At 41.7% G+C, this 23,254-nt stretch overlaps 2 protein-coding genes across 2 annotated transcripts; one reads left to right on the top strand and one right to left on the bottom strand.

Moving 5' to 3' along the window:
• Positions 1-9,847: 9,847 nt before the first annotated feature.
• Positions 9,848-13,096, top strand: POP5 (POP5 ribonuclease P/MRP subunit). Its single transcript, XM_089489667.1, has 5 exons — positions 9,848-9,864; positions 9,944-10,086; positions 10,289-10,438; positions 12,835-12,918; positions 12,996-13,096. Exons 1-5 carry the CDS (start codon positions 9,848-9,850, stop codon positions 13,094-13,096), a joined length of 495 nt encoding a protein of 164 aa, XP_089345793.1.
• Positions 13,097-15,856: 2,760 nt separating this feature from the next.
• On the bottom strand, positions 15,857-23,136 carry RNF10 (ring finger protein 10). The gene is made up of 16 exons (XM_089489470.1): positions 23,019-23,136; positions 21,224-21,405; positions 20,799-21,001; positions 20,574-20,664; positions 20,300-20,484; positions 19,042-19,178; positions 18,737-18,897; positions 18,248-18,449; positions 17,915-18,048; positions 17,717-17,834; positions 17,476-17,577; positions 17,230-17,379; positions 16,445-16,530; positions 16,240-16,303; positions 16,002-16,157; positions 15,857-15,930 (listed from the first exon to the last, which is right to left on the bottom strand). Exons 1-16 carry the CDS (start codon positions 23,134-23,136, stop codon positions 15,857-15,859), a joined length of 2,163 nt encoding a protein of 720 aa, XP_089345596.1.
• Positions 23,137-23,254: the final 118 nt, after the last annotated feature.

Genomic DNA, 23,254 nt, shown 5'->3' with positions numbered 1-23,254 from the left:
TTACGCGGGGGGCCCCACTACAAGAATCATGTGATCCTGCACACTTACGCTAATGCAGGGTCACATGACTTTAGATGAGCCGTGTGCTAGCGAGCGCATCTGCATGCTGGGCCACAGTTCCGCCATTTTGGAATGTAAGAAAGTATCGTTTTACTGAGACGGTGGTCCGTGGCCGGCGTCTCCAATACAATAAAAGTATAAACAGAGCAGGGCAAGCTGTACCTTAAAGGTACGCAGTGCCTTTTAATGAAGTCTTTGGAGAATCGAGTGTCGGGATATGATGTCATATCCGGGCAAGTAGACCGCTTGGGGAGATCATATATTTCCCTTGTAAACAGCTCATTGTGCAGCGGGACACCGGTGGGTTTGATTTCAAGAGGGGGATCTGTCCCCTGGTTTTCTGGCAAAGGGACTGTTGGCCCAGATTGTAGCTGATATGGGCCAGTAAGTTTATGGTTCTCAATCTGTAGTAGGAAAACTGGCAAATGAGCAGCAGGCCGCTGTTGTAAAGTGTGGTGGTAACAGAGTATGGCCATGGAGCTGGCCAGTGTGGCCAGTGTGTGGAATTGGGAGGAAGTTAACATGTATGTGAAAAGTTCTTGTGCTGGATGAAAAAAAATACATGTGTGTGGGTGTCACATTTTGGGGACGTACTGAGAGTAGTGGTGACACGATGAAGGAAGGAGAAGGTAAGGGAGTACAGCGGTATGAGTATAAGGGTGGTGATAAGAAGTCAAATCTTGAAGGAGCTTTGGCCATACCTTTGTCATGCTTAACGCCAGACTCAACTAGACCCACAGAGAATCTTGCCCTCATATTTGATTAGATTTGCATTAAAGTTTTATTAACTTTGTTAAATGTTTTATGCGAAGAATGATAGGAATTAGGTTGGTAGGATGGTTATAAACAAAAGGTGTATAAGTAAGCTGTGTGCACCCGTTATTTTATATAACATGATGTCACTGTGCTTGATTAAAAAGTTCCTGTACTGGTTAAGGAAACCACCTAGTAATAACACTGCAAGATCTGCCTGTGCATACAAGAACAGTGGTATATTCTTGTACTCATCTGAATACCTGTACACACAACAGAAAGACACTTTAATGAAGAGCTAAAATCAATGTGCATCCAGCATGAAAACCTGGGAACGTTTGTCAGCCTCATGATTAAAGTAATAAACGTAACGCTGACAGGAGAGACTAAAACGAAGTGACAATACAGAGGAACGAGACAGTATATAGAGAGGGGAACGTGACAGTACAAACAGGAACGTGGCATTCAGCAAGAGGGGATGGCAGTAGAGGCTGCTAGAAATAGCACAGAGAAAGCAAATGTATATTCATCAGCATACAGGTTGGGCCTCTGATCCATTTGGCCTCCTTCTTCTAAAGACAGATTGATGGACATATTGGATATCTATTGGAATTAAATTCTCTAGGGGTATATCATGCTGACCATTAGTTTTACTCTCTTTCTGATCATCCGTTTGTACTGTCATGTGGTTGTAAATCCTTTGTATGCATGTGTTTATTCCAGTTCATTTTATTTTAAGTCTGAGATGTATAAGAATCTAGCAAAATCTGTAACAAAGTTTCATAGGCAATGTGCTACCATGGACAAGCTGCCAACGGACATTTGCCTACTTACGCGTGTCCAGAATCCGCTAATATTGGAATAAATTAGTATAAGAATTACAATTTATTCCAGGCGTTTTTTGCCTCTTCTACAATACCTGGCCATTATAGCCGGTTTGCTCTACAAGCTAAACATTACCAGCCTGTAACCAAGCCTGTATACCAATTACTACAGTTATGTACAGTAGATTTCCAACAATGGTGGAACGTCAACTGGTAGATGGTTGGCTTCACTCACTACACAATGAGCTGTGGTAGGAATTTTAACTCGTGTAAGAATAGCACTTAATGACATGAGATTTGAAATCTCACAACTCACCTCTAACTCACAGTAAACGACTAAGCCCAGCTAGCAGGTCTACACTCCTAAAGTCCTAAAGAAGACCTGGAACATTATGTTAACCCACCACCACAATATCCATTTCTCACCCTGAATACAGTTTTTTCACAACCAGATCTCTATCCTGGGAAACTGGATTCTCTGAAAGGCAAAAGGAAATGAAATAATTATAGCAAAATAACAAAAATCCTTTTTTTTTTTTTTTTTATCTGTGCAGTTTCATACCAAGGAGACAAGATGGGGGAAGTTAACTGAGAGCGTCCATGTAAAAATTGAATTTATTACAAATATATATATAAACTGAAAACAAGAGACAGCGCTTGGATAAATGTAAAATCAATATGTTTAATACAAAGACAAACAAATATACAATACATTAAATAAAAGAAATATATATATATATATATATATATATAAAAAGACCTCAATAATTGGGTACAAATATATAAATAGCAGTGGAGTGATGTTCAGCCTGCCCCACTAGGGTTTAAAACAATGAATATACAGGGAGAACCAAAAAAGAAATAAATATACTATATATATCTAAAAGAAAAACACTTACCACTGGTAATGACTGGCCAGGCTTGCGCCAAAAAAAACCAAGCAGGACATGTTTCATTTGCACTTCCTCAGCTGCAATGGGCGCACCTTTTCTATTCTATTCTATTCTAAATATATATATATTTTTAGTTTTTTTAGAGAAAAACACCTATATGATCCAGGCAGTTTTTAAAGCTTGATTAATTCTGGGCTTATTATTAATGAAACAAACACCTTAACGAATGTCTTCTTTATCAGAAAAAAAATGAAAAGTGAAGGTTGGGGGCTGCAAAAGATGAATTAAAGAAGGAGGCTGAATAAGTAAGAGTGGGAATCGCACTAAACGGATATAAAATTCCGATGAAGAGCTCTGGAAAAATCCAGAGATGGGGAGGCAGAGATGCCAAGATAGGGCGAATATTTAATAGTAGGTATTAGACAATGAAACGAGTAAGCTATGGTTATGTGATTTGCGTGTATATAATCAGCTATTTAATTCCATAACATGTTATTATCTGTAGAACAGAACAAACTGCCTGATATAACGCCAGCTGTATCTCGTAGAGGGACTGTGGTGCATCTGCCTGGACACAAATGCAGTTGGCTTTTATGTGCTTATGTCATCATTTCCACACATATATGTAATCAGGTGTGTAGAAATGTATGCATGCTTTGTAGACATTCAATGAACACGTGCATTGGAGCCTGCAACTTGGACTGACCTATAAATTGCTGTTAGCTGCTTCTTAATCCACAGTTTTTTGACAGTTTCTAGCCTTGGGAAGCAAAAGTGAGTTTAACTTATTCTGACCTGTTTAGCGAGAAAAGGTAAAACCCAACTAGGTATATATTAAATGAATGATGAGCTAGAACAAAAAGGGGCAAAGAAATAATGCTACAAATGTCTAGTAGAATTATGTTCAATATAAAGAAAATGTTAAAAAAATGCAAATAAACAAAAAAATGCAATAATAGTTACAGTGTCCCATTTAGGTAGAAAATAAATAATAAATTGAAGGATGGTTCTTCAGGACAGGAAATGAATAAATTGCACATTTGCCACAAAATCAGCTTTACTGGGGTAAAGGCTTTTAAACTTAATATTTTCAAAGCATAATTTCCATAATTAGTGGTTTATGGTTTAGGAAGTTTATATTTTCTAATATTTCACAATGTATGCTGGGTGACAAATGGGGACAAATTTACACAACTCCAGCCTCGTCTTAATCTCGCCCTAATCCTGTGACAACACCACGTTAAAAGTCAATGAGTTCTAAATTATTATTCTTCCATTATTATTCTTCCAATATGAAGTTCTCATGTAAAAAATACATGTAAATCCCTGCCCCTTAGCCATGGCACTTAAAACAAACTTATGTCTCTTTAGCCATTTAAAATGTTGGAAGAAATGCCCAAACCCTTACACTCACTGAAAAATACAAAGCTTGCGGTATGGGTTATAAATAAAGAATAATTTAACCCCTTCATGACAAATGCATTGTTTTTAATGGGTTTAATGATGCACAAATTCTGTATATGCAGTATTTCCTACTTGCAATGTCATCATAGAATGTTAGATTCATCATTGTGATATCACCTCAAAAACCAAAGACTCCAAGTTCTCTTGGAACAACTCAACCTTATTCATTCTCCTCAATTTTATTATAGTAATAAACTGATCGGGATAATTAATTGTACAAACTTCTTTAATATTCTATTATAGAAAACACTTGGGGGACTTTGTAATATTGAGCAACAATGTTAACTGATGTGTATGTGTAAGTGTGTCTGCTACTATGAATCTGTATGTGTGTTTTTGTTTGTTTTTGTGGGTTCAGCTTCCCAGCTTGTTGGTTTAGCGAAATCTGTCCCTCCACATTGACAAAGTTGGACAGCTCCACTACACATGACCAAAAGTATGAGAATACCTGCTTGTCAAACATCTTATTCCAAATTCATGGACATTAATATGGAGTTGATCCTCCGGTTGCTGCTATAATAGCCTTCACTTGTATGGGAAAGTTTTCCAGTAAAGGGTATGGTTTTGCTAGGGACGGGAATAGTCATGTGTGTGGGCAGGGTTAGCCATACAATGAATTCCGCTGATGTCCTGATGCCACTAGTGGGCGTTCCCACTACCACCATCGCAGGGGAGTGGGGTGTGTCAGGACCTCGCTCTTGCGACCGGGAGGATTTGGGTGTTGACACAGAAAAGTGACACATCTACCGGAGTTCTCTGGGCCAAACCCGGACACCAATTTCAAGAAACAATTTCCGACAAACAGTTTACTTGTTGGTGTGGGCTAGGACCTACCACTCCATGGCTGAGTGGTCACGGAGGTCTGCAGTACAGGCCATTCTACTGCCAATGTTTTTCTATGGAGACTGTGTGACTCTATGCTTGATTTTATACACCTCAGTGATGGTTGTATATCTAGTAGCTTTGTAGATCTCTAATCAGGACACACCTATTATGTGCAGTTCTGGAGACCCCATCTCCAGAAGGATATTGACATTTTGGAGAAAGTTTCAAAGGAGGGCTACCGGTTTGCAGGATAAAAATGATAAGGAAGAGGGTAGATGTAATGGAAACATTTAAATATTTAAAATCACCTAAGAGTCATTAACAACACTGCACCTCCCTATCTCTGTGCTTTTATCTTCAAATAATCTCTTAACCATCATGCCCGTAGACTCCGGGTTTAGTGTCACTTCTCCGAGTCTCCGTGAAGACTATCCGGGTTATGGAAATACGTGGAGGCACGCCCCACTCCACCCCACTTCCCCTCCTACCACAAGAGTCCATGGGGCTAGCCCCAAACACAACGTCAGTGGGACCACCGATGTTACTGGGACTGCCCACTGACATTAGCGGACCACCCACCAGCTACCGTAAAAGGGAGGTGCTCTGGAAAGCCAGCGCCTGGAAAAACTCACCTGTTGAAAGAAGCATACAGTCTAATTCTTTCTTAACATACAACTAAAGGTGGGGAGCTGCTCTGAAACAATATCCTAACGTATTCATTCATTCCTGGCGTTCTAATGCAGACCCTTCATTAGCTGAACTTAATGTACAGAAAACTGTAGGTCAGGTTACATTAGCAAAGTTGTCAGCTGCATATCATATGTTTGCATTTATTTAGTCGAGCGATGGGAGGTGTTATATTTCCTTCTCACTTTCTGTAAAATTGTTTTTTCACGGTTCTTGGGATCTGCTGCATATATATATCAAGTTGGAACCTGAGACCCTGTGACCCTGCTTAGGTGACATGCTCTTCAAGGTTAATGTAAATTTAATATCCGTTTACAGCAGTTTAGAGATCCATTAAATAGAAACCTATTACAGCTTAAGGTTAGGTTACCAAGCTCCAGGGGTCACAATGTTTGCATAGGTGTGAGGCAGGGTTTTAGAAGTGGTTTATCACTAAGAATTAACAAGAATTTTATGGTTAAAAGAAAAAAATGATTTCTTAACATGCATAACAATGTGGGAAATATAAAATAATTGCTGCCAGCAATAATCTCACCCCTAATGTGGTTGGTTTGCCTTTGGAACACACATGGTCACACAGGATAGAATTTAGTGTCAATTACTGCAGATGGGGATGAAGTGTCCAAGAGAAGACCCCCTTGAAGCACAAAGTGAAGTAAAGATGAGCCAGCATACAAATTATGGTAAAATAGGCCAATCGAACCAATGATCGGAAAACTTGATGAAAGAGCCAGTATTTTGTGTGTAATGCCCTTGATGAAGTGTGTATAATTAGTGTTTTTTTGGGACCCATATGGTGATACCAAATGACAAGTTGAAGTAAAATGCGCTTTGGAATGCATACATGGACGCCTTGAATGTACAAATGTGGGGCATTGCTGGCTATGGGTCAGTGATTGATCAGCAACTTCCTGCAACAGAAAATGAAAGCAGGGATCAGTGTATGGAAGACAGCAGTTTATAATATATAATAACATTTCATGCATGCTGCCAGCTGATCTATAGTGAAGTCAGCTCTTCAGCATGCAGAAAGCATTGTCAGATCCCTGCTTACATGCAGGGATTGCACTATGGTGACCTGCATGCACTTTCAATGTTCTTTGGAATTTAGAATAATGCCTAAAGTTGAGAAATACATCTACATACATGTACATTGTGCAGCCACATATCCACATATGTGTATTTAAGGTAATTTAAGATATTGCATAAGAAATGGACAGGTTGCATGAAAACCTCTGAACTCAATTCCTCGAATGCTGTCTTTATTATAATTTTCACTTTCCCAACGCCTTCTTTCAACTCCAGCGAAAGCTTCTTCTGTTCTCATTAAAAATGTAAATGGAAAAAGGGGATCGTGTTCTAGGGGGTGCAGACTGCTGGCAGGAAAACTTCCTCTCTTTGGAAGGTGATCCCACCCATGAAAGTTTGATATGCCTGTAATGAGAGGACAAGAGGAGGCCAGGATGCTCAGGACCCATAGACAGGCATAAAATATACCGTACATTGTACTACAACTGCAATAAACATGGCGCTCAAAGCGTATGGCAGTGTGAATGAAAATCTCAGTGGTAATAACAAAGTGTGAGGCTCCTGTTACAGGGGAGACCACAGGCTATCTAATGGTGACCTGATTTGCAGTGTATACGGTATTTCCTTCTTATTATCAAGGGCCAATTCCATTGAGCTTCTGCTGCAAGAATAGCTTGGATGGCTCTGTAGAAAGCATGCAAATCAGTGAGATATCCAGTCATCTTATTGAGTGAACATTATACAGGACAAGATCAGTCATTCTTGCAGAGAAATTAGCCAGAGATGGTCCTTTATAGCATATAGTTCATTCAGAGAATTTCTTGCCTTGGGAATTAACCCTATATGGTAACATGTAGAGTCACAAAACATTTCAAAACATTTATACATCTGAAGAACGGAAATTTTAGAAAAATTAGATAGGACTTGCTAAACTTGGGGTACTTAGGGGGGACGTAGGGGCGGGCTAAGCAATATATGGCCATATAGTGTGACGGAATCCCCAATATTTATGTCTTTTTAAATGGTATTCACTTGGTTTGTACTGAATTTTGTGTATTTACTGGTCATTATTATTCTAGCAGCAACCCTGGAATATGAATTTGTATGCCTTTTATCCTTTTTTAGGTTGTGGGCTCTAGTTTGTATATATTTTTTTTATATCTGAAGAAGGGACCTTGAAAGTTTAGGGTCTACTTGTTGGTCTACTAAAACACATATATGGGGACTTTCTATAGATAGTTGCCTGGAGCCCCCTTTCTCCTGCTGTTTATTGGAAGCAAGTTGTGAGTAGCTGTGATAAGGGGGCAGGGCTCACCCAAGTTAGACTTTGAAGGGGTAGGAAGTGGGCAGGGAGTAGATGGGACTTGTGGATGAAGTGGGTGGAGCCTGAGTGGGGAGCGGGTGTGGCTAAATGCCACTCCCTCACACTAACCAGGAGCCCCAAGAAAGTAGTTTTCAGGTTTCCAGCTGACTCTCAAGACAAATATACCACGTTTAAAATCCTACATTTTAGATTTCAGTATACCTAAACTTACGGCATTTTAGAAAGAATATATATATAGAAAGTATATTTGCATCAGCATCATCAAGCATAATTAATACTAATGCTGAGCATCTCAGTACTTCCAGCAGCGCAGAAGCCTATTATCATGCATATCAGTCTCCCTAATGCTATGGTGACACCCTGTGGCACTGAAATACACTTACAATTATGCACACTGATCCAGAATATTTTGTAAATAAGGCTTTTTTGAATCCTCTACATTTAACTCTTAAACAAAAACAAACAGTTTGTAAGCACTGATTATATTTGCAGATTTTGCACACATAACAGGACTTTGTAACATCAGCCAGGAATCCGTGGGAACTTTCTAAATAAGCAGCTAACCCCCAAATGCTTTAAATATTAACCCCCAAATGGCCAAAGAGGGATGCCTTTATTTTAGGGGGTGTGGTTAGATGTGTGATTGGGGCGGGGCTTTACCAAAATGTTACTTTGTGACCTTTATATAGATATTTATGGAGCTGAGATATTAAGAAGAATGTTTTTTTTATTTACATAATATAATTTATCAATACATTTTTATGCACATTCTTGTAAATTTTAGGTCTGAACCCACCAAACGTTTTGAGATAAAAAAACAAACAAAAAAAAACAGGGACATCAGGGGCGGAAAAAGGGATGGGAGGGATTTGAGGTCAAAAGAAGAGGGACTATCCCTCTTAAAGAGGGTAACTTGGGAGCAGTGTTTCCTCTAAGCTGTGCGCTTGTGCGCGCACACATAGCTTTTTTAGAGAGCGCACATGTCCAAAAATTGTGCGCACAACAGTTTTTCCCAAAAAAAGAAAAAAATAATTTTTTTTGAAACTTTATGCGGCGCGGATATTGTGCGCACAAAATGTTTGCTCTGTGAAACTTTTTGCTCAAGAGAAATTTTCTGTGCCCGCCAACTAAGAAAAATTAGATGGAACATTGCTTGGGAGGTATGCTAACTTGCTAATGCTTGCAGCCAAATTGTTCCAATAAGAGCCCTTATGAAAAGCTACTTTTCTGGAGGTAACAATATTTTGAATGAAGTCCCCTGGATATTCATGGATATATTTTATTAAATCAGGGTAGAATATGAAGAATCAATGTGAATCTGCCCATCCCCCCTGAGACTGGCATAAACATACTGAAATGTAAGCACCTTGTAACTGTATTTACCCCCAAGAACCTTAAATAGATACCTATGGATGACTGCGCACCATGGGAGTTGTAGCTCCACTATCGCTAGGTATCTAGGTATTGGCTACCCCAGATACAAGGTGGGTGATGTAGCATAGCCAATAACATTCAATAAACAACGATTGATAACAATAGCCATGCTGTTGTGAAGTATGAAAAGTGGTTTTATGCTCATGGCAACCAAATAATTTGTCCAATCAGCCGTAACAACTGCTATGTTGCTAAATTCATCTTTAAAATCCCCTTTGGGTTTCGCTAACATGGAAACGGTCACTGATGTCACATTTCTTTCACGTATATAAGTGACGTCTCGTTTTATACATTAGTAACCATGCACTCCGGATGTGACGTCGTACTACGTTATTTCTCCAGCGTTTCTAGGATTAGAGTTCTAAGTGCTAGAGCCATAAACTACACGCTAGGCGTAAGGAGGTGGCCATTATACCGGAGACCGTGAGGCGCCGAGAGCTATTGGGTCTACCCTGACAAAGTTAGTGATCAAGTGTGTTTTGTGCCCTTGTTTTTATAACTCCTTAGCGTTCGGAAAAAAATTCTAAGAGCCGTGCTGCACGTTGCAGGTCGTTATGCGGTTCAAGGCTCGGTGAGTAAAGTACAGCGAGCGCTATTTTTGCTTGACCGGAAGCCCCATTGGATCTTTTAATAGTATTTCCCCTGTGTAGGTACTTACTGTGTGAACTGGTGCTGGAGGAGCCCCGATGGAGGCAGAATATAACCCAGAGTATGATCTTTCACAGCGTGAGGGATGCTATTTCCCGAACACACGGAGACTTTGGAGCGGCAGCATGTGCGGTGTCACTTTCAGGTGATGCTAATCCTCCTTACATGCGGCTACCTGGGCTATTTAGTCATATTCTAAAATGACTTTACTGATGGGGTGCTAGATCAGTGGAACAGCCTCCCAGCAGAAGTGGTAGAGGTTACTATAGTGAGGACCGTGGCCCATTAATCTCAGAGTTTAATGCTGAAGTTGCAGTTTGTATGTATAATTTGTGTTTGTGTTGCAGTGAAATACATGAATGCGTATACAGGAGTCATTCTACTCCGGTGCCGTAAGGATTTCTACCATCTCCTTTGGTCATCGCTACCGTTTATCACTAACCTTGACAATCGAGGTCAGCGCTGTCCGTGCTTCATCAACACTTTGCATGTCGGAGGTATGTATGAAACAGAACTGTTTATGCCGCACACAGATATAGGAAAAGTAGGGTCTCTGGTCCTTTAAATAAATGACAGCAGCTGTGATCTTCAAACGATAAAGTATAAGAGTGATTCGTTAAACTAAGCATCATATTCTGCAGCAGATCATTCTGAGGAACCGTTAGAATTCGCTTTATTAAAGGGGAAGTCCCATTGAATATGAAATATTCTTCCTTGCATTAACCCCTTCCCGCCTATGGATGTTGTAGTACCTCAAAAACTTTCGGCAGTGTCGCCAAAATAAGTAGTGCGATGTTCTGCCCCTGAGCTGGAGATCAGGCTGTCGGTCGACAGCCAGGTGTCTCATCTGCTATCTGGGTCCAACGTGTAATGCCCCAAGATGGATTATTGACAGCACTCAAAGCAATTTAAATGGTTAAACTTCTGTTGGGCATTTCCTGCCCGGTGACCTCATCGCTGAAGTCAGAGGGGCAACGCACTCACTAGATCCCATGAGATCAACAGTAATAATGTATTGCTTCTCGAGAGGTGTGTGTGTTTTCAATAAAAGATGTTACTCATAGGATGTAGAAATAAAAATTCTGAAAAATTCTTATCACCACAAACTTTAGCTATTTTTACCATTTCTACATCCTATGCCAGTGATGGCGAACCTATGACACGCGTGTCAGTGCTGACACGCGTAGCCATTTGGGGTGACACGCGCAGGATTTCATGCGATTCATCCTCGGCTCCTGCACGGCCGCCGAGGATGAAAGCATCTGTGCACCCAGCAGCCGTGTGCGATGGCCGTCTAGTGATGGGAGCAGTGTGAGGGGTGAAAGCTCCGCCCCCTCGCACTGACCTTTCACCCCTCACGCTGCTCCCATCACTATGCGGCCATCAGATTGCTGGGAATGTAATCTGAACGGCCGATGCGTGCTGATGCCACCGGCCGGCTCTGCTTCAATATTTTTTTTTAACTTTATATGGCAAGCCGATCCAGCTTACCATATAAATAAAAAAAAAAGTGTTAAAGTAGCTCCGGCCGGCGGCATCAGCACGCACCGGCCGTTTAGATTACATTCCCAGCAGTCTGATGGCTGCATAGTGATGGGAGCAGCGTGAGGGGTGAAAGCTCCGCCCCCTCGCACTGACCTTTCACCCCTCACGCTGCTCCCATCACTATGCGGCCATCAGATTGCTGGGAATGTAATCTGAACGGCCGATGCGTGCTGATGCCACCGGCCGGCTCTGCTTCAATATTTTTTTTTAACTTTATATGGCAAGCCGATCCAGCTTACCATATAAATAAAAAAAAGTGTTAAAGTAGCTCCGGCCGGCGGCATCAGCACGCACCGGCCGTTTAGATTACATTCCCAGCAGTCTGATGGCTGCATAGTGATGGGAGCAGCGTGAGGGGTGAAAGCTCCGCCCCCTCGCACTCAGACTGCTGCAGCACCGGATGTCAGGTCAGTGACATCCTGTCAGCATAGAGGAGAACGGTGTGCAGCTACCAGGAAGTCAAGAGAAGTAGAAGGTGAGTAAAATAATGTATTTTTTGTACTGTATAATGTTTTTTGTATTTGTTAAAAACAAAAAAGAATCGGCATGTGTGTGTATGTAAGTGTGTACCCCTATATGCCACTCTGCCTCCAGAAATGCCTTATACCCCCCTATATGCCACTCTGTCCCATGATATGCCTTTTAACCCCCTCTATGGCAGAGTGGCATATAGGGGGGTTAGAAGGCATATCATGGGACAGAGTGGCATATAGGGGGTATAAGGCATTTCTGGAGGCAGAGTGGCATATAGGGGGTTAGAAGGCATATCAGGGGGGCAGAGTGTCCTATGCGCTACATCCTTTATTCCCGAGTGTAACAATGCCAAACGCTGGAAAAGGGAGCAAGTGCAAAGGGGGGGGGGTCTGCTTAATCCCATGTGTTTGAGAGGGGGGGTGACAGTCTCGTGTGCATTACAATGGGCTACCTTACAACGTTACAAATATTCAAGTGATTTTAAAAGCAGTAATTTTTTAGCACTGGCATATCTGCAGAAGAAGAGGTTCCGCTCCACCATTCCCTGTCCTGATAGGTAGACAGGGAGCAGTCATGGTGTACCGGAAGGAGTGAGCAGCAGTAACAGAGGGTCACCAGAAAACATGGCAGCGTTTTGGCTCCCAGGCAGGCAGAGGCAATGAAGGCATGCGAGTAGAGGGAGAAAAGCATCTTTGTTACGAGAGATTTCACTGCTGCTTGTGCTACACAGGGAAGAATCAGCGGGTGGAGGCAGGCGGCCCATAGGCACTTAATAACACAGATACATCATGGCTGCGCTCAATACCAATCTACCATGATCACTTAACTCCTAGTTTAAGAATCACTTGTCTGACTTTATTTTTTCTTTTAAAAGGTACAATACGCACATGTCAGAAATTCCTTATTCAGTACAACAAGGTACAGCTGCAGCGGTTATTAAACAGCTGCACGAATGCAGGTAAGGAAAGCTTTCCTAACCAATCTTTCTGTAGTTATTCTGTTTTCTGGAGTAATAATCATTTGTTTCTGTTCCAGAGGAGAGAAAAGCAATTCAGAAGTCTATTTCCAGCTGCACTTTACACGGTGTGGAGGAAACGGAGTTCATGATGGACGATGACGACAAGAGCACAGAATGAGATCAAGCGAGTTACTAAACTGGACGCGGTGCCGTACTAATGTTTATTTCCACACAGTGGGACCTTTTTGTGCAAGTGGTGGTGGTAATCAATTTGTTCTACACGTTGGATTGGCACAGAGCAGAGTCAAAGCTGCAAATAACACGGACACTGGAATGGTTTACATGCACAATATTAAAAGGAAGTGTATTTTGCAGGATGGGAATTGTTTCTAGAACTCATGCTGGATTGTAAATATACATTTATAAAGTTACTTATGGGGACAAATGTGGCCTAGGCTCCCAGAAACACCAGTCTCCATATGATGATATTCGTGCAGGAGCAGGAAAATAGCCACAACCTCCTATTGCTTTGCCAATGTAGCCCAGATCCAGTACTGAACCCAGTTGCCCACCATCCCTGCCTTTATAAAGCAACTATGGTTGGCTGTGATAATTGTATTCTTCTTATAGGAACTAGCAGGGATTTAGTTTAATACAATCAGGCAATATAAAAGTACGTTGTTGATGCTTTAACGAGTCCCTGTGCTGCATTGGAAAGAAGTTACTTTACATAAGAAATTGACATCCAACTAATGCGCTGAATAGAGGTAAAACTATATTTTTTTGTACGGATCCCAGGTTCAATGAAAACTCTGCCTGCTTAGTTGGCTGTTGTCTGCACAATTACCCTAAGTCTCATCTACAGGCACTCCAAATGTATCAGTCTCTAGATGGAGACCCCAGGCTGTGACCTGTCATTGTAGTAGAATGACACTCCTATCATGCCCAGGCCCTAGCATGTACTTGTTCCTTGGGCATGATAGGAGTATGATCGCTGTTAATATATTTTTTCTGTCCAATTTTGGTGGTGTTATTAAAAGTAACACACCAAAATTGGACAGAAAAATTTATCTTTTTTTTGGCCAACATAGGATGTTAGCAATCATTTAATATAGCAATCACACTCCTATCATGCACAAGCAGCCAATACATGCTGAAATCTGGCTAGCTGCCCCACCTTGTGTATTGATGCTGCCAGCGGCATGGTGTCTGCACATCACTTACAGCCTCCATATGCCATGCTCCCCCTCCTACTTACACCTATGCTATCACACGCGCTTATTCCCTCAATCACGCATACTTGTTCATGCACCCTCTCCCACCCCATTACCTGAACTGCAGATCTCGCACTCGCAGACTTCCACAGGGGCCTGCTGCTTCCCTCTGTGTTAACATTTCTTGTACCGGCCAGGGGAAGCAGGAACAAAGCAGAGTCATGGGACATGCATTCATGTGACTCCGCTGCTTCCCCTGGCCGGTATAAGAGACGCTGCTTGCAGAGTATGTGAGCAACACCCAGTTATGGAGCCTGGCCACCACGGACGATCATTTTCGGCAGGGTTTTTTTTGGCTTTTTGCCGATAATGCCCTTTTCAGCCACGAAATATCAGTGCATCCGTATTTATAACTATTTGCATATGTACATTTTAATAATGCCACAATGTGTAGCCCATGCTTGTATTATGCATTACTGTCACCAACATGGAAAACCTAATACTAACCGGCAAAGTATATAGGGGACAACTACTGAAAAGTGACGTGTACACAGCAATTAGCTTAATATACTGAATATTCCCATGCTGTACATTACCAAATTGCTGTATTGATTTATGCAAGGAAATTACACAGTGTTAATTGACAATAAGTACTCGGGACAGGTTGCTGAAAACATGGTAAGGAAATACTCTGCCTTTTCCAAAGCTAATTTGGAGAGGAAATCTGGAATAATTTCTGGGATTAGGAACTGTCAGAACTCTTCATAGTTGCCCTGCAAGCACAGTTAGAAGTTTGCACTTTATGGAGTTTCAGGCTCATACTTCATTAATTAGTAAATCAGAAGAAATGCTTTTCCCCATTCTAATGATAGAAAGGCTTCGAAGGAAACCAAGTGCTTGTCAAGGAAGTATCACATAGATAACTATCCAAACACACATGAAAGAAGCATTTCAGCACCTAACACTACAGGGAGCGGTTCATAATTATTTTACAAAAAGCTGAGCCCCTTCATTGAGCAAGCGTATTACCACTAAAATGTTATAGGTGGAATTTGCACCAATACAAGGCATTGATCTAAATTGGACACACTGGATTGGAGTGCTAGGTGTGATGCTTTATTTATATTCCTTGTACCTAAAAACAGAAAAGCCAGCATTTGTCAAAATGGGCAGTGTTTACTTGGTAGTTCATGCCAACACTGGCTGTGGAATACATTGGGAGTGCACTCCTTGATTGACATCTGGTTAGTTATTAAGCTGCTTTGTCCCATTCCCATGTTTAGCACACTTTACAAATAAGCAAGAAGTATTCTTTTCAACTTTATTGTTTAACTATAATTTTACAAAGTAAAAAAAAAAAACCCTCATGAAAAGCCACAAGCAGAGCTTAGAAAGCTTCCTATAGTCTTGGTTTACAGGACCCACAGGGTGAAGGTGCTGGGTTCCGAGGTGGACCTGGTTACCATAATGTAGCTCGTTTAAGGGCGTGTGCACCATTAAATCCTGTTTACTGCCTATCATTTGCACTAAACCCTATATATTATATTATCCTGTTCTTCCCCTAGAAAACAGGCTTCAAGATTGGCTATGTCATGGAGATATTTCCACACACTCCACAGCAAAAAAAAATAAAAAAATCATAAATACTGCAGATGGTGATCCAAAGCAAAGTATTAGAGACAATTGAACTTGGGGAGAAGAAACAGAGGGAAAGGGTGCGTTGCTCACTTAGTATGAACAATGGAGGTGCTGAACAGGAGCTTCTGTTGCTTTTTCTTTCTCTTTCCTCCTTTTTCAGCTGAAAAATAAAACATTCATACTTAGCAATCGGTCAGAGGGCACTGATATACTTTTGACATCCATCCTTACCTGATGGTGGAGGAGTTGGCAGCGCTGCATCCAACTTGAGAAAGGCAGCCTCCATGGCCTGACTGAAGGAATTCTGGAAGCTGGGTACTGGGACCCTCTCAGAGCTGTCACTTTCCCCATCGCTGTCATGTGGAGCTGGGGTTGCAAGTGTGTTTTCTGAAAACGTGGAATAGAAACTGATCAGTGGCCTGTATGTACATCATCTATAAACAAGCATGTGTCGGGGGGGGGGGCTCACCTTTCTTTGTGTGGGCTTGGGCCTTGGGCCAAGACTCAGTCTTTGCTTTACCAACTATCAGCATCTACAAATTATATAGAAATTAGGAAATACATGGCTACTGACAGACAGTGATCAAACTTTGTAACAGATGCTAAAACTGGCTATATTTTTTTTGAACCGTTTCAAATGGGAACAGACGCCAGTGTGAATCCATTGAACTTACCTGAGCAAAAGAAGGACATTTACAATCATCTTCCAGAACTTGCAAAGTGTCAAAAGGTGATTCTGCACCCCTGCTGTAAACTGAACCTAAAGAGGGGAAATGCCGATTAATGCACTATAATAAATGGTAGGGATGCACTACCATTGCAGTGGATGCAAAGTGAAAATTCAGGATTCGCTTGGCCGAAACTGAAAATAACCCACCCAGCAATCATTTAATATAGCAATCACACTCCTATGATGCACTAGCGGCCCCACTTGTGTATTGATGCTGCCAGCAGTATTGGATTCTGAACAGCCTCCCTGTGCCAACCCCCCCCCCCTTTACACACCCATGCTATCACACATTCATTTACTCATTCACAAACATTTATACTCACATACAGTTCATTCATTCAATCACACATTCATTCATACACCCACCCCCTTAGCTGAACAACTTAGTGTCCCACCCAGGAGAAGCAGCAGGGTTCCTGGGCAGGACAAGAGATGTTGATCACACAGGGAAGCAGCAGGGCCCCTGCGGACAATTATTTTCATCCTTTTAAATTATTTCAGCATTTTGCCAATAACGCCATTTTTGGCCTATATGTTGTTTCGGTCACCCTAATAAATTGAGATTATGGCTTATTACACAGGGATCATCTTTACCAGAGAATTGCATCTTTCTGTGGTCACTGTCAAAGTGAACTGAGCAGCAAATTAATTAAAATATTTAAGTAAAAGACATGGTATTATAGAATGTTCACTCAGACCTAGCTGACCTACACTTATTAAAGCCCTTACCAGACTGAGAAGCTGGACTGCTGCTCAAAGGAGAGGGGGAAAATGAGCCTTGGGTTTCATACAATGACATTTGTCCTGGTGCTGTGAACTCTGCTGAGCTGACCGCAGGAAACTGCTGAAGATTCTCCAACGCGATGCGCACCTCAGGGTCTGTAGATAGTTTTACAAACAAGAATTAGACCCCTGTGTTAGATATCCTAGGAATTGTATACCTGCCGAAACATAACTGAATGTTTCACATCTTACATTTCCCTTGCTTCTTGTTCTCCTCAATCTCTATTCTTTTCTCCCTACGCCTTTCATCTCGTGCTTTCCTCTGACGCATGCGTTTTCGTTTGTCCACTTCATCTAAACAGAGATCAAACAAGATGAGCAAAAACAGACTCAGCACACAAACAGACAGAAAGTAAAGCATTTGACCAGCAGCTGCATAAATTGAGCACATTTACAGAGTTCTATCTTATTACAAGTTTTCATTATAACTCACCAGCGAAAAACGTCAAGGTTTCGACAGAAACAGTTGGCGGTGCAAGTGCCATCTCACAGATGCTAAACTCACACGTCAGAGGCAGATGACACAGATATCTGTGGCGTCTACGTACCTCCTGTCACAGAGCAAATGAATTGGCTATTACTACACCAGCATAATATATTAAACAGATACTTTAACACTTGCAGGACTCACCTCCGTCATGCTAAAGCCATCAATCTCCACTATGGAAGCTGTAATTTTTTCTGGACATTGTTCGAGGCTACCATATTGATGTACCAAGCAGCGAACATTTACAGGATGAAGAAACATGTGCTGTCCATCTTCAGCTGAAAGAGGAGTTAAGTTTAACAGTTATATTTTTTTATTTGGGGTAAGAGGTACATAGTGCTTCATAGTATAACTAAGTAGGTACAAACAGTAGTCCAACATACATTTCAAAAGGAGGTCACTGCTCCAAATAGCTTACAGTCCAAGGAATGGGCAGATAGAATGCAGTTGCAATTTACAACATAATTAATCACACACCTTGGTAGAAGTAGTAGTAATGGGGATTTGCAGCATTAGCGGTTTGCTGACTGTATGAAGCACAAGGTGCATCTGTAGCAGGTTCAAAGGCAGTTTCAACACTTCCACCCGCAGCTTGTGCCAGGACATCCAAAGGTTCTGGATCTTTACATATTTCTTCATCAACTGTTTCCTCATCAAAAGCAGAACTATACTGCACAACCTGTCATGATCAGAACAGTCAGTGACAGCATGATGGCAAGAACCCTAATTGAATTTCTAAACTGATCTATACCAACCTTGGGGGAAAAGCCTGGGATCCTTGTCTCAGGTAATGGATCCAAGTTTAAATCTTTCATTGAAGCCACAGCTGCTGCAACTGACTGGCCAGGAGCACAGAATTGTTCCTCCCTGTCCTGTTAAAGCACCAGAAAGTAGAAAGCTCACTGTAGGCAGTATAAATGGCAGTTCCTCTACACTCTTTTGCACTAGTGGGCAGATCCTACACACCTTTAACTCCTGAATGGCTGCCTCAATAAAACATGCCTCTGGTGTATCCTGCTCCATTTGGTGCTGCTCCAGAAGTGCCTCCTTCTCCTTGGCAATAACTTCTTTTAGTATCTGCTCCTGGGAGGCCAACAGAAGCTTGGAGAACTCAGAATGCTCCTCATCTACAGAAAAATAGATACCCCAAGTCAGATAGCACTTCAACTTGTTATTTCCAAACACCCAGGAACATCAAATGTTTAAATCTGTACCTTACACTCATCAACCTATTCTAAAGGACACACACAAAAAAAAAGTTATTTCCTCACCTCCAAGGCGAATAGGCTCGTCAAGCTTCATCCACTTGGATTTAGGCATAGCCACTAGCACTCCTTTCTCTCTCCTCATCAACTGCATTGTAATTGTATCACCGACAGCATAAAGATGGGTTTCGGTAGCAACAACACTATCAACAAATAGGAAAGTTATATGAAGACAACACAAAATTCATTATCAAGATGGAAACTGACAGAGTTTAGAAGAAAAATCTGGAAATTAAATAAGGTTATCAGCAGCAACAAAAACATTGGAGAGAATGAATGAGATGACTACATTCACTTTTGCAATAGAACTGCAACTGAATGGTGTAACAATTACTTTCATTACATAGCTCACTATCGAGGCAGGTAGCACTTGCACTACAGAGAACAGTGGTCTCACCCAGTGTGTATAGTGTAAGCCATGGTAAAGTTGCAGGAAACAATGCAAATATTTCCCTCAGTGGAGCATGGCCTCAATGATTCTTCCAAGGGCTTTCATTCTGCAACCAACACAGAGCCTGGACAGAGAGGGTACCCTTGGAGTATCTACCTTTAAGCACAGCTGAAAAGGGGCTGAAAGTTTCTAGAATATTACAGTGTGTATATATATTTGATGTCGCCCACTACCATTTCAAATCACACACCACACCAGTTTTAATTAGCAAGGATACATACTACATCAATACTAGACAAGTAGAAACATAGTACATGAAACACCCTCTTTGCCAGTAGTTACATTGGCAATTTAAAGATCATTTTAAAACCAGTTTTAGAAAGCTGGTGCTCTTATTTGCTATAATATATAAAACTGATGCTAAGCTTGTCAGTGCATGCTCTGGGGTCTATTTAATAAATGGAGAGTTGTGATTTCCATGTGTTCACTTCATTGTACATCAGGGGACAGCATGGCTAGCCATGTGTAATGTATAACTCAATCAGTGATATTTCTTCATCTATTGAACTATGCAGGACCAGCTCAGCATTCTTGTGAGAGAGACTGGCAGGTGTTTGCCTTTCATAAAGAATAGTGGAGTGAGCAGAAGCCACAACTTCAGCAAACTCTCCCTTGAGTGAATAAACTACTTAAAGACATAAGAAAAATAATGGATCAAACCTGCACTTTGCCAAGAACAAGGAGGAAATTTGTAAAATACAAAAGGATATTTTAAGACATAAGACAGACAGGGTGAGTATGTATCGCTGATCAAAATCCTGATCAACGTTACATACATGCAGTAAATGCATAAAGGGTATATAATGATCTCACCTTTTAAGGTCCTTTTTAAGGATGGAGCTGTAGCAAATTGGACATCTGCTCCATTCGTTCTCACTTAATGATAAGTAGTGCAAGATGCAAGCCCAACAGAAGATATGTCCACATCGAGTGATCTTTGCTGCAATGGGAGGGTACAGGCAGATCGGACAAGAGGGTACCTCATGGCTACAGATACGCTACGCAGAAGAAAAAGAAAATTGTAACCCAACGGAATGGAAGAGCAATGTTTGATCTCCTAGAAATACTTGGAAGTTTGTTTACTGACCACTTGCTCCACAAGGTCCCAGCTGACCAAAGTGTCAGGATCAGTGAAGTGAACGCTGTAATCATGGTCTTCAGAAACCACAAACTGGCAGCTAGAAAACAAAGCAACATTAAGAGGGCTGTAAAGGCGTGTCACCTCTTCACAAACCCGGCATACTAAAAACATTAGAATACTATGAAAAGCAATGAACAATGTTGGGTAAAATTTTACAGGATATTAACTCACTTGGCTTGCAGAAAGAGTTCCTTGTTGAAGGGTTTGTGTCCCCATTTATTCCTCCTTCCCCAGTTTCCATGCCCATCACGATGTGCCCCAGGCTGGCCCAGTCCTCGCGGCTCAAAAGTAAAGTTTAGCAGATGGTTCAAGTTGATCTTTTTAGGACCAGAGTACTGGGCAGGGCTGAACTCTGCCCTCTGAGTCTCTGCTACCTAAAGGAATATCAAATAGGTCACTGTCAAATCTGGAGAAAACAAAAAAGATCAATGTGCCCTAAATACATTAACTTGACCCTGATTAAACATGGCCGTCTTAATGAGACGTTTATAGCTAGGTTCTCCTTTCAGCAACCTCGCTCCGCATGCTTTCATATGTAAACACCAAGTGCCTTCCCTCCCAGCTTTTTATGAAAGCAAACTTTTTTTTTTGCTTACCTCTTCCCTCCTTCCATATGTATACTGTTTGGCACCTCCTCTCTGAGGGGGAACCTTGTTAAAAGTTTTGCTTTTCTGTGGGCAGGTGCGGCGAGAGTGACCAGCAAAGGTTTCATTTTTTGGGTATGAATTTTCACGTTTGCGGCTATAGCGCTGCTTGGAGCTGCTGGTGTTTTTTCCATCTGTAACAAGGAAGCCTTACGTGAAGAACAATTCTTAGCCACAAAACAAGGACACAGGACAATGTACTCCAATAACAATCCAATACTCTCCGGGGTGTAGGACAACCTATTCAAACCCTTGTCTAGGCTAGCCCTGTCCAATAAAATACTCAACACACAATGTCCTAAAGCCATAGCATGCCATGTTCATCAGAAATGGCCATTTAACCCTTTAAGGATAAGACTCTTGAGCCAAACATGACGACGCGTGGAGCTGTAGGGAATCTTCCCCTCCTAAGACCTCTGGAAGAACAAGGTGTAAAGGAAGACAACTCCCGCTAAAAGATGCAGGGATCTGTCAGCCTCGCTCGTCCCAGCTAAGCGTTAAGGAAGACACTGGGCAAACTGGAGCAAAATGGACGTCAGCCCTATCAAAGACTGGAGTCAAAATTGGGCTACATCATGTCTGGCAAAAACTAAATAGAATTATATCTCCATCCCAAACACTGGCATTGGGTGTCACATTCGCTTTCAATAAATAAGCAAAGTTATGTGTTGTATCACTCTGCTTCCCTTTTATCTAAAATTAGGTTTTAGTCAAATATCCAAAAAAAAACCCCAGAAAACAGGCAAACGGCTTTTCACATAACTAGTACCAAATAAGTAAAACAAATGGAAAAACGCATTTTGTTTTAAGGAGTATGTATTTTGATGAGGGATTATGGGGTAAATATACTGCTCTGGCATATGTTCGGTCATAGCATTTATGTATTTCATAACAAATAGGATAAGCTTCTAAAAACATTTTTTTTTTTTTTTATAACAGATAAGGTTGCCACAGAGGCTAATCTGTGCACGCAGGGCTAGGTGGAGCAGCAGCCGGCTAAACCCAATAAACAGGCCTGCGGTCACACCGGGATGCAACAGCTGATTACACGGCAGACCCCAACATGCACACTAACACCGCGTCTGCAGGTAACACGCTCCCTGACTTATAACAGTCTTAAGCTGATGTTAATAACAGAAAAGAAGATATAATGCTTTATTCACTAAAGGAATTTAACTTCAACTTCTAATTTCACCATACACTATGAAGCTGGCCCTGCATAATAAAAAGTAAGGAAATCCCACCAATTCAGCCACACATTGCACATGGCCAGCTAACATCTTTCCGCAGCAAAAAGCTCAATGGGGTTTAGTGAAGAGACCCCACAATTAGATGATATAATGTTACATCTATTCTGAGGTGCCTAACACTTATGTAACTGTACACAGCTTGGCCTATGTCTGCCACATAAAGTTTTCAACTTCAAAACAAGGGCTCCATTTTATCTTGGACGAGTATGGCAATAGCCATAGAGTTATAAACATAGATTAGTACACAGGCCTTCCGGGTCACATCTCCCGTAAGACACTTGGTCGCAGATTGCTACATGTGAGGATAATGGACCTTGAAACGTTAAACATTGGGTACAGCAAGAGTCACAAAATTAACGGAAAGCCTCAAAAGTCCCCTCCCCGATGACAGACGTCACGCAACTTTACAAAGTGCCATGGCAGAGCTTCATAGCTCTTATGCGGGCGTTATGTCTGCTCGCCATATCACACGGGTAACACACAGATTGGGACCTCACCAGCTTTAGGCTTAGACTCCCCGGCAGGTCCAGTCGAGCCTGAGCGGTTCTGGGCTTTGTTGCTGTTGGTGGATCCTTGCTCCATGTCTGCTGCAGAGCAGGGGGAGCTCAGCGGCATAGGCCGGGGGGAGAATGGGAGCAGCACAGCACAAGAGGCGGCTGGAAGCCAATAGCATGGCGTTCAGGAGCGGCGGGAACTGGAGATCAGGACTCATGGCGACATTTTCCGTGTTAAT

Source organism: Sceloporus occidentalis, unplaced genomic scaffold (genome assembly GCF_023333645.1).
Source record: "Sceloporus occidentalis isolate IW3139 unplaced genomic scaffold, rSceOcc1.0.p SCAF_40, whole genome shotgun sequence".
Taxonomy (NCBI): domain Eukaryota; kingdom Metazoa; phylum Chordata; class Lepidosauria; order Squamata; family Phrynosomatidae; genus Sceloporus; species Sceloporus occidentalis.
The sequence above is the reverse complement of the archived record's forward strand: the minus strand, read 5'-3'. Positions and strand labels throughout refer to the sequence as shown.

Coding starts and splice junctions, on each gene's coding strand:
- POP5 (XM_089489667.1), top strand. Junction 10,087..10,288: donor ATGTGCGGTGTCACTTTCAG/GTGATGCTAATC, acceptor TTTGTGTTGCAG/TGAAATACATGAATGCGTAT. Junction 10,439..12,834: donor CAACACTTTGCATGTCGGAG/GTATGTATGAAA, acceptor TTCTTTTAAAAG/GTACAATACGCACATGTCAG.
- RNF10 (XM_089489470.1), bottom strand. CDS start 23,136: ATGCCGCTGAGCTCCCCCTGCTCTGCAGCAGACATGGAGCAAGGATCC. Junction 20,665..20,798: donor GAACTCTTTCTGCAAGCCAA/GTGAGTTAATAT, acceptor TTTGTTTTCTAG/CTGCCAGTTTGTGGTTTCTG. Junction 18,049..18,247: donor TTACTACTACTTCTACCAAG/GTGTGTGATTAA, acceptor CTCCTCTTTCAG/CTGAAGATGGACAGCACATG.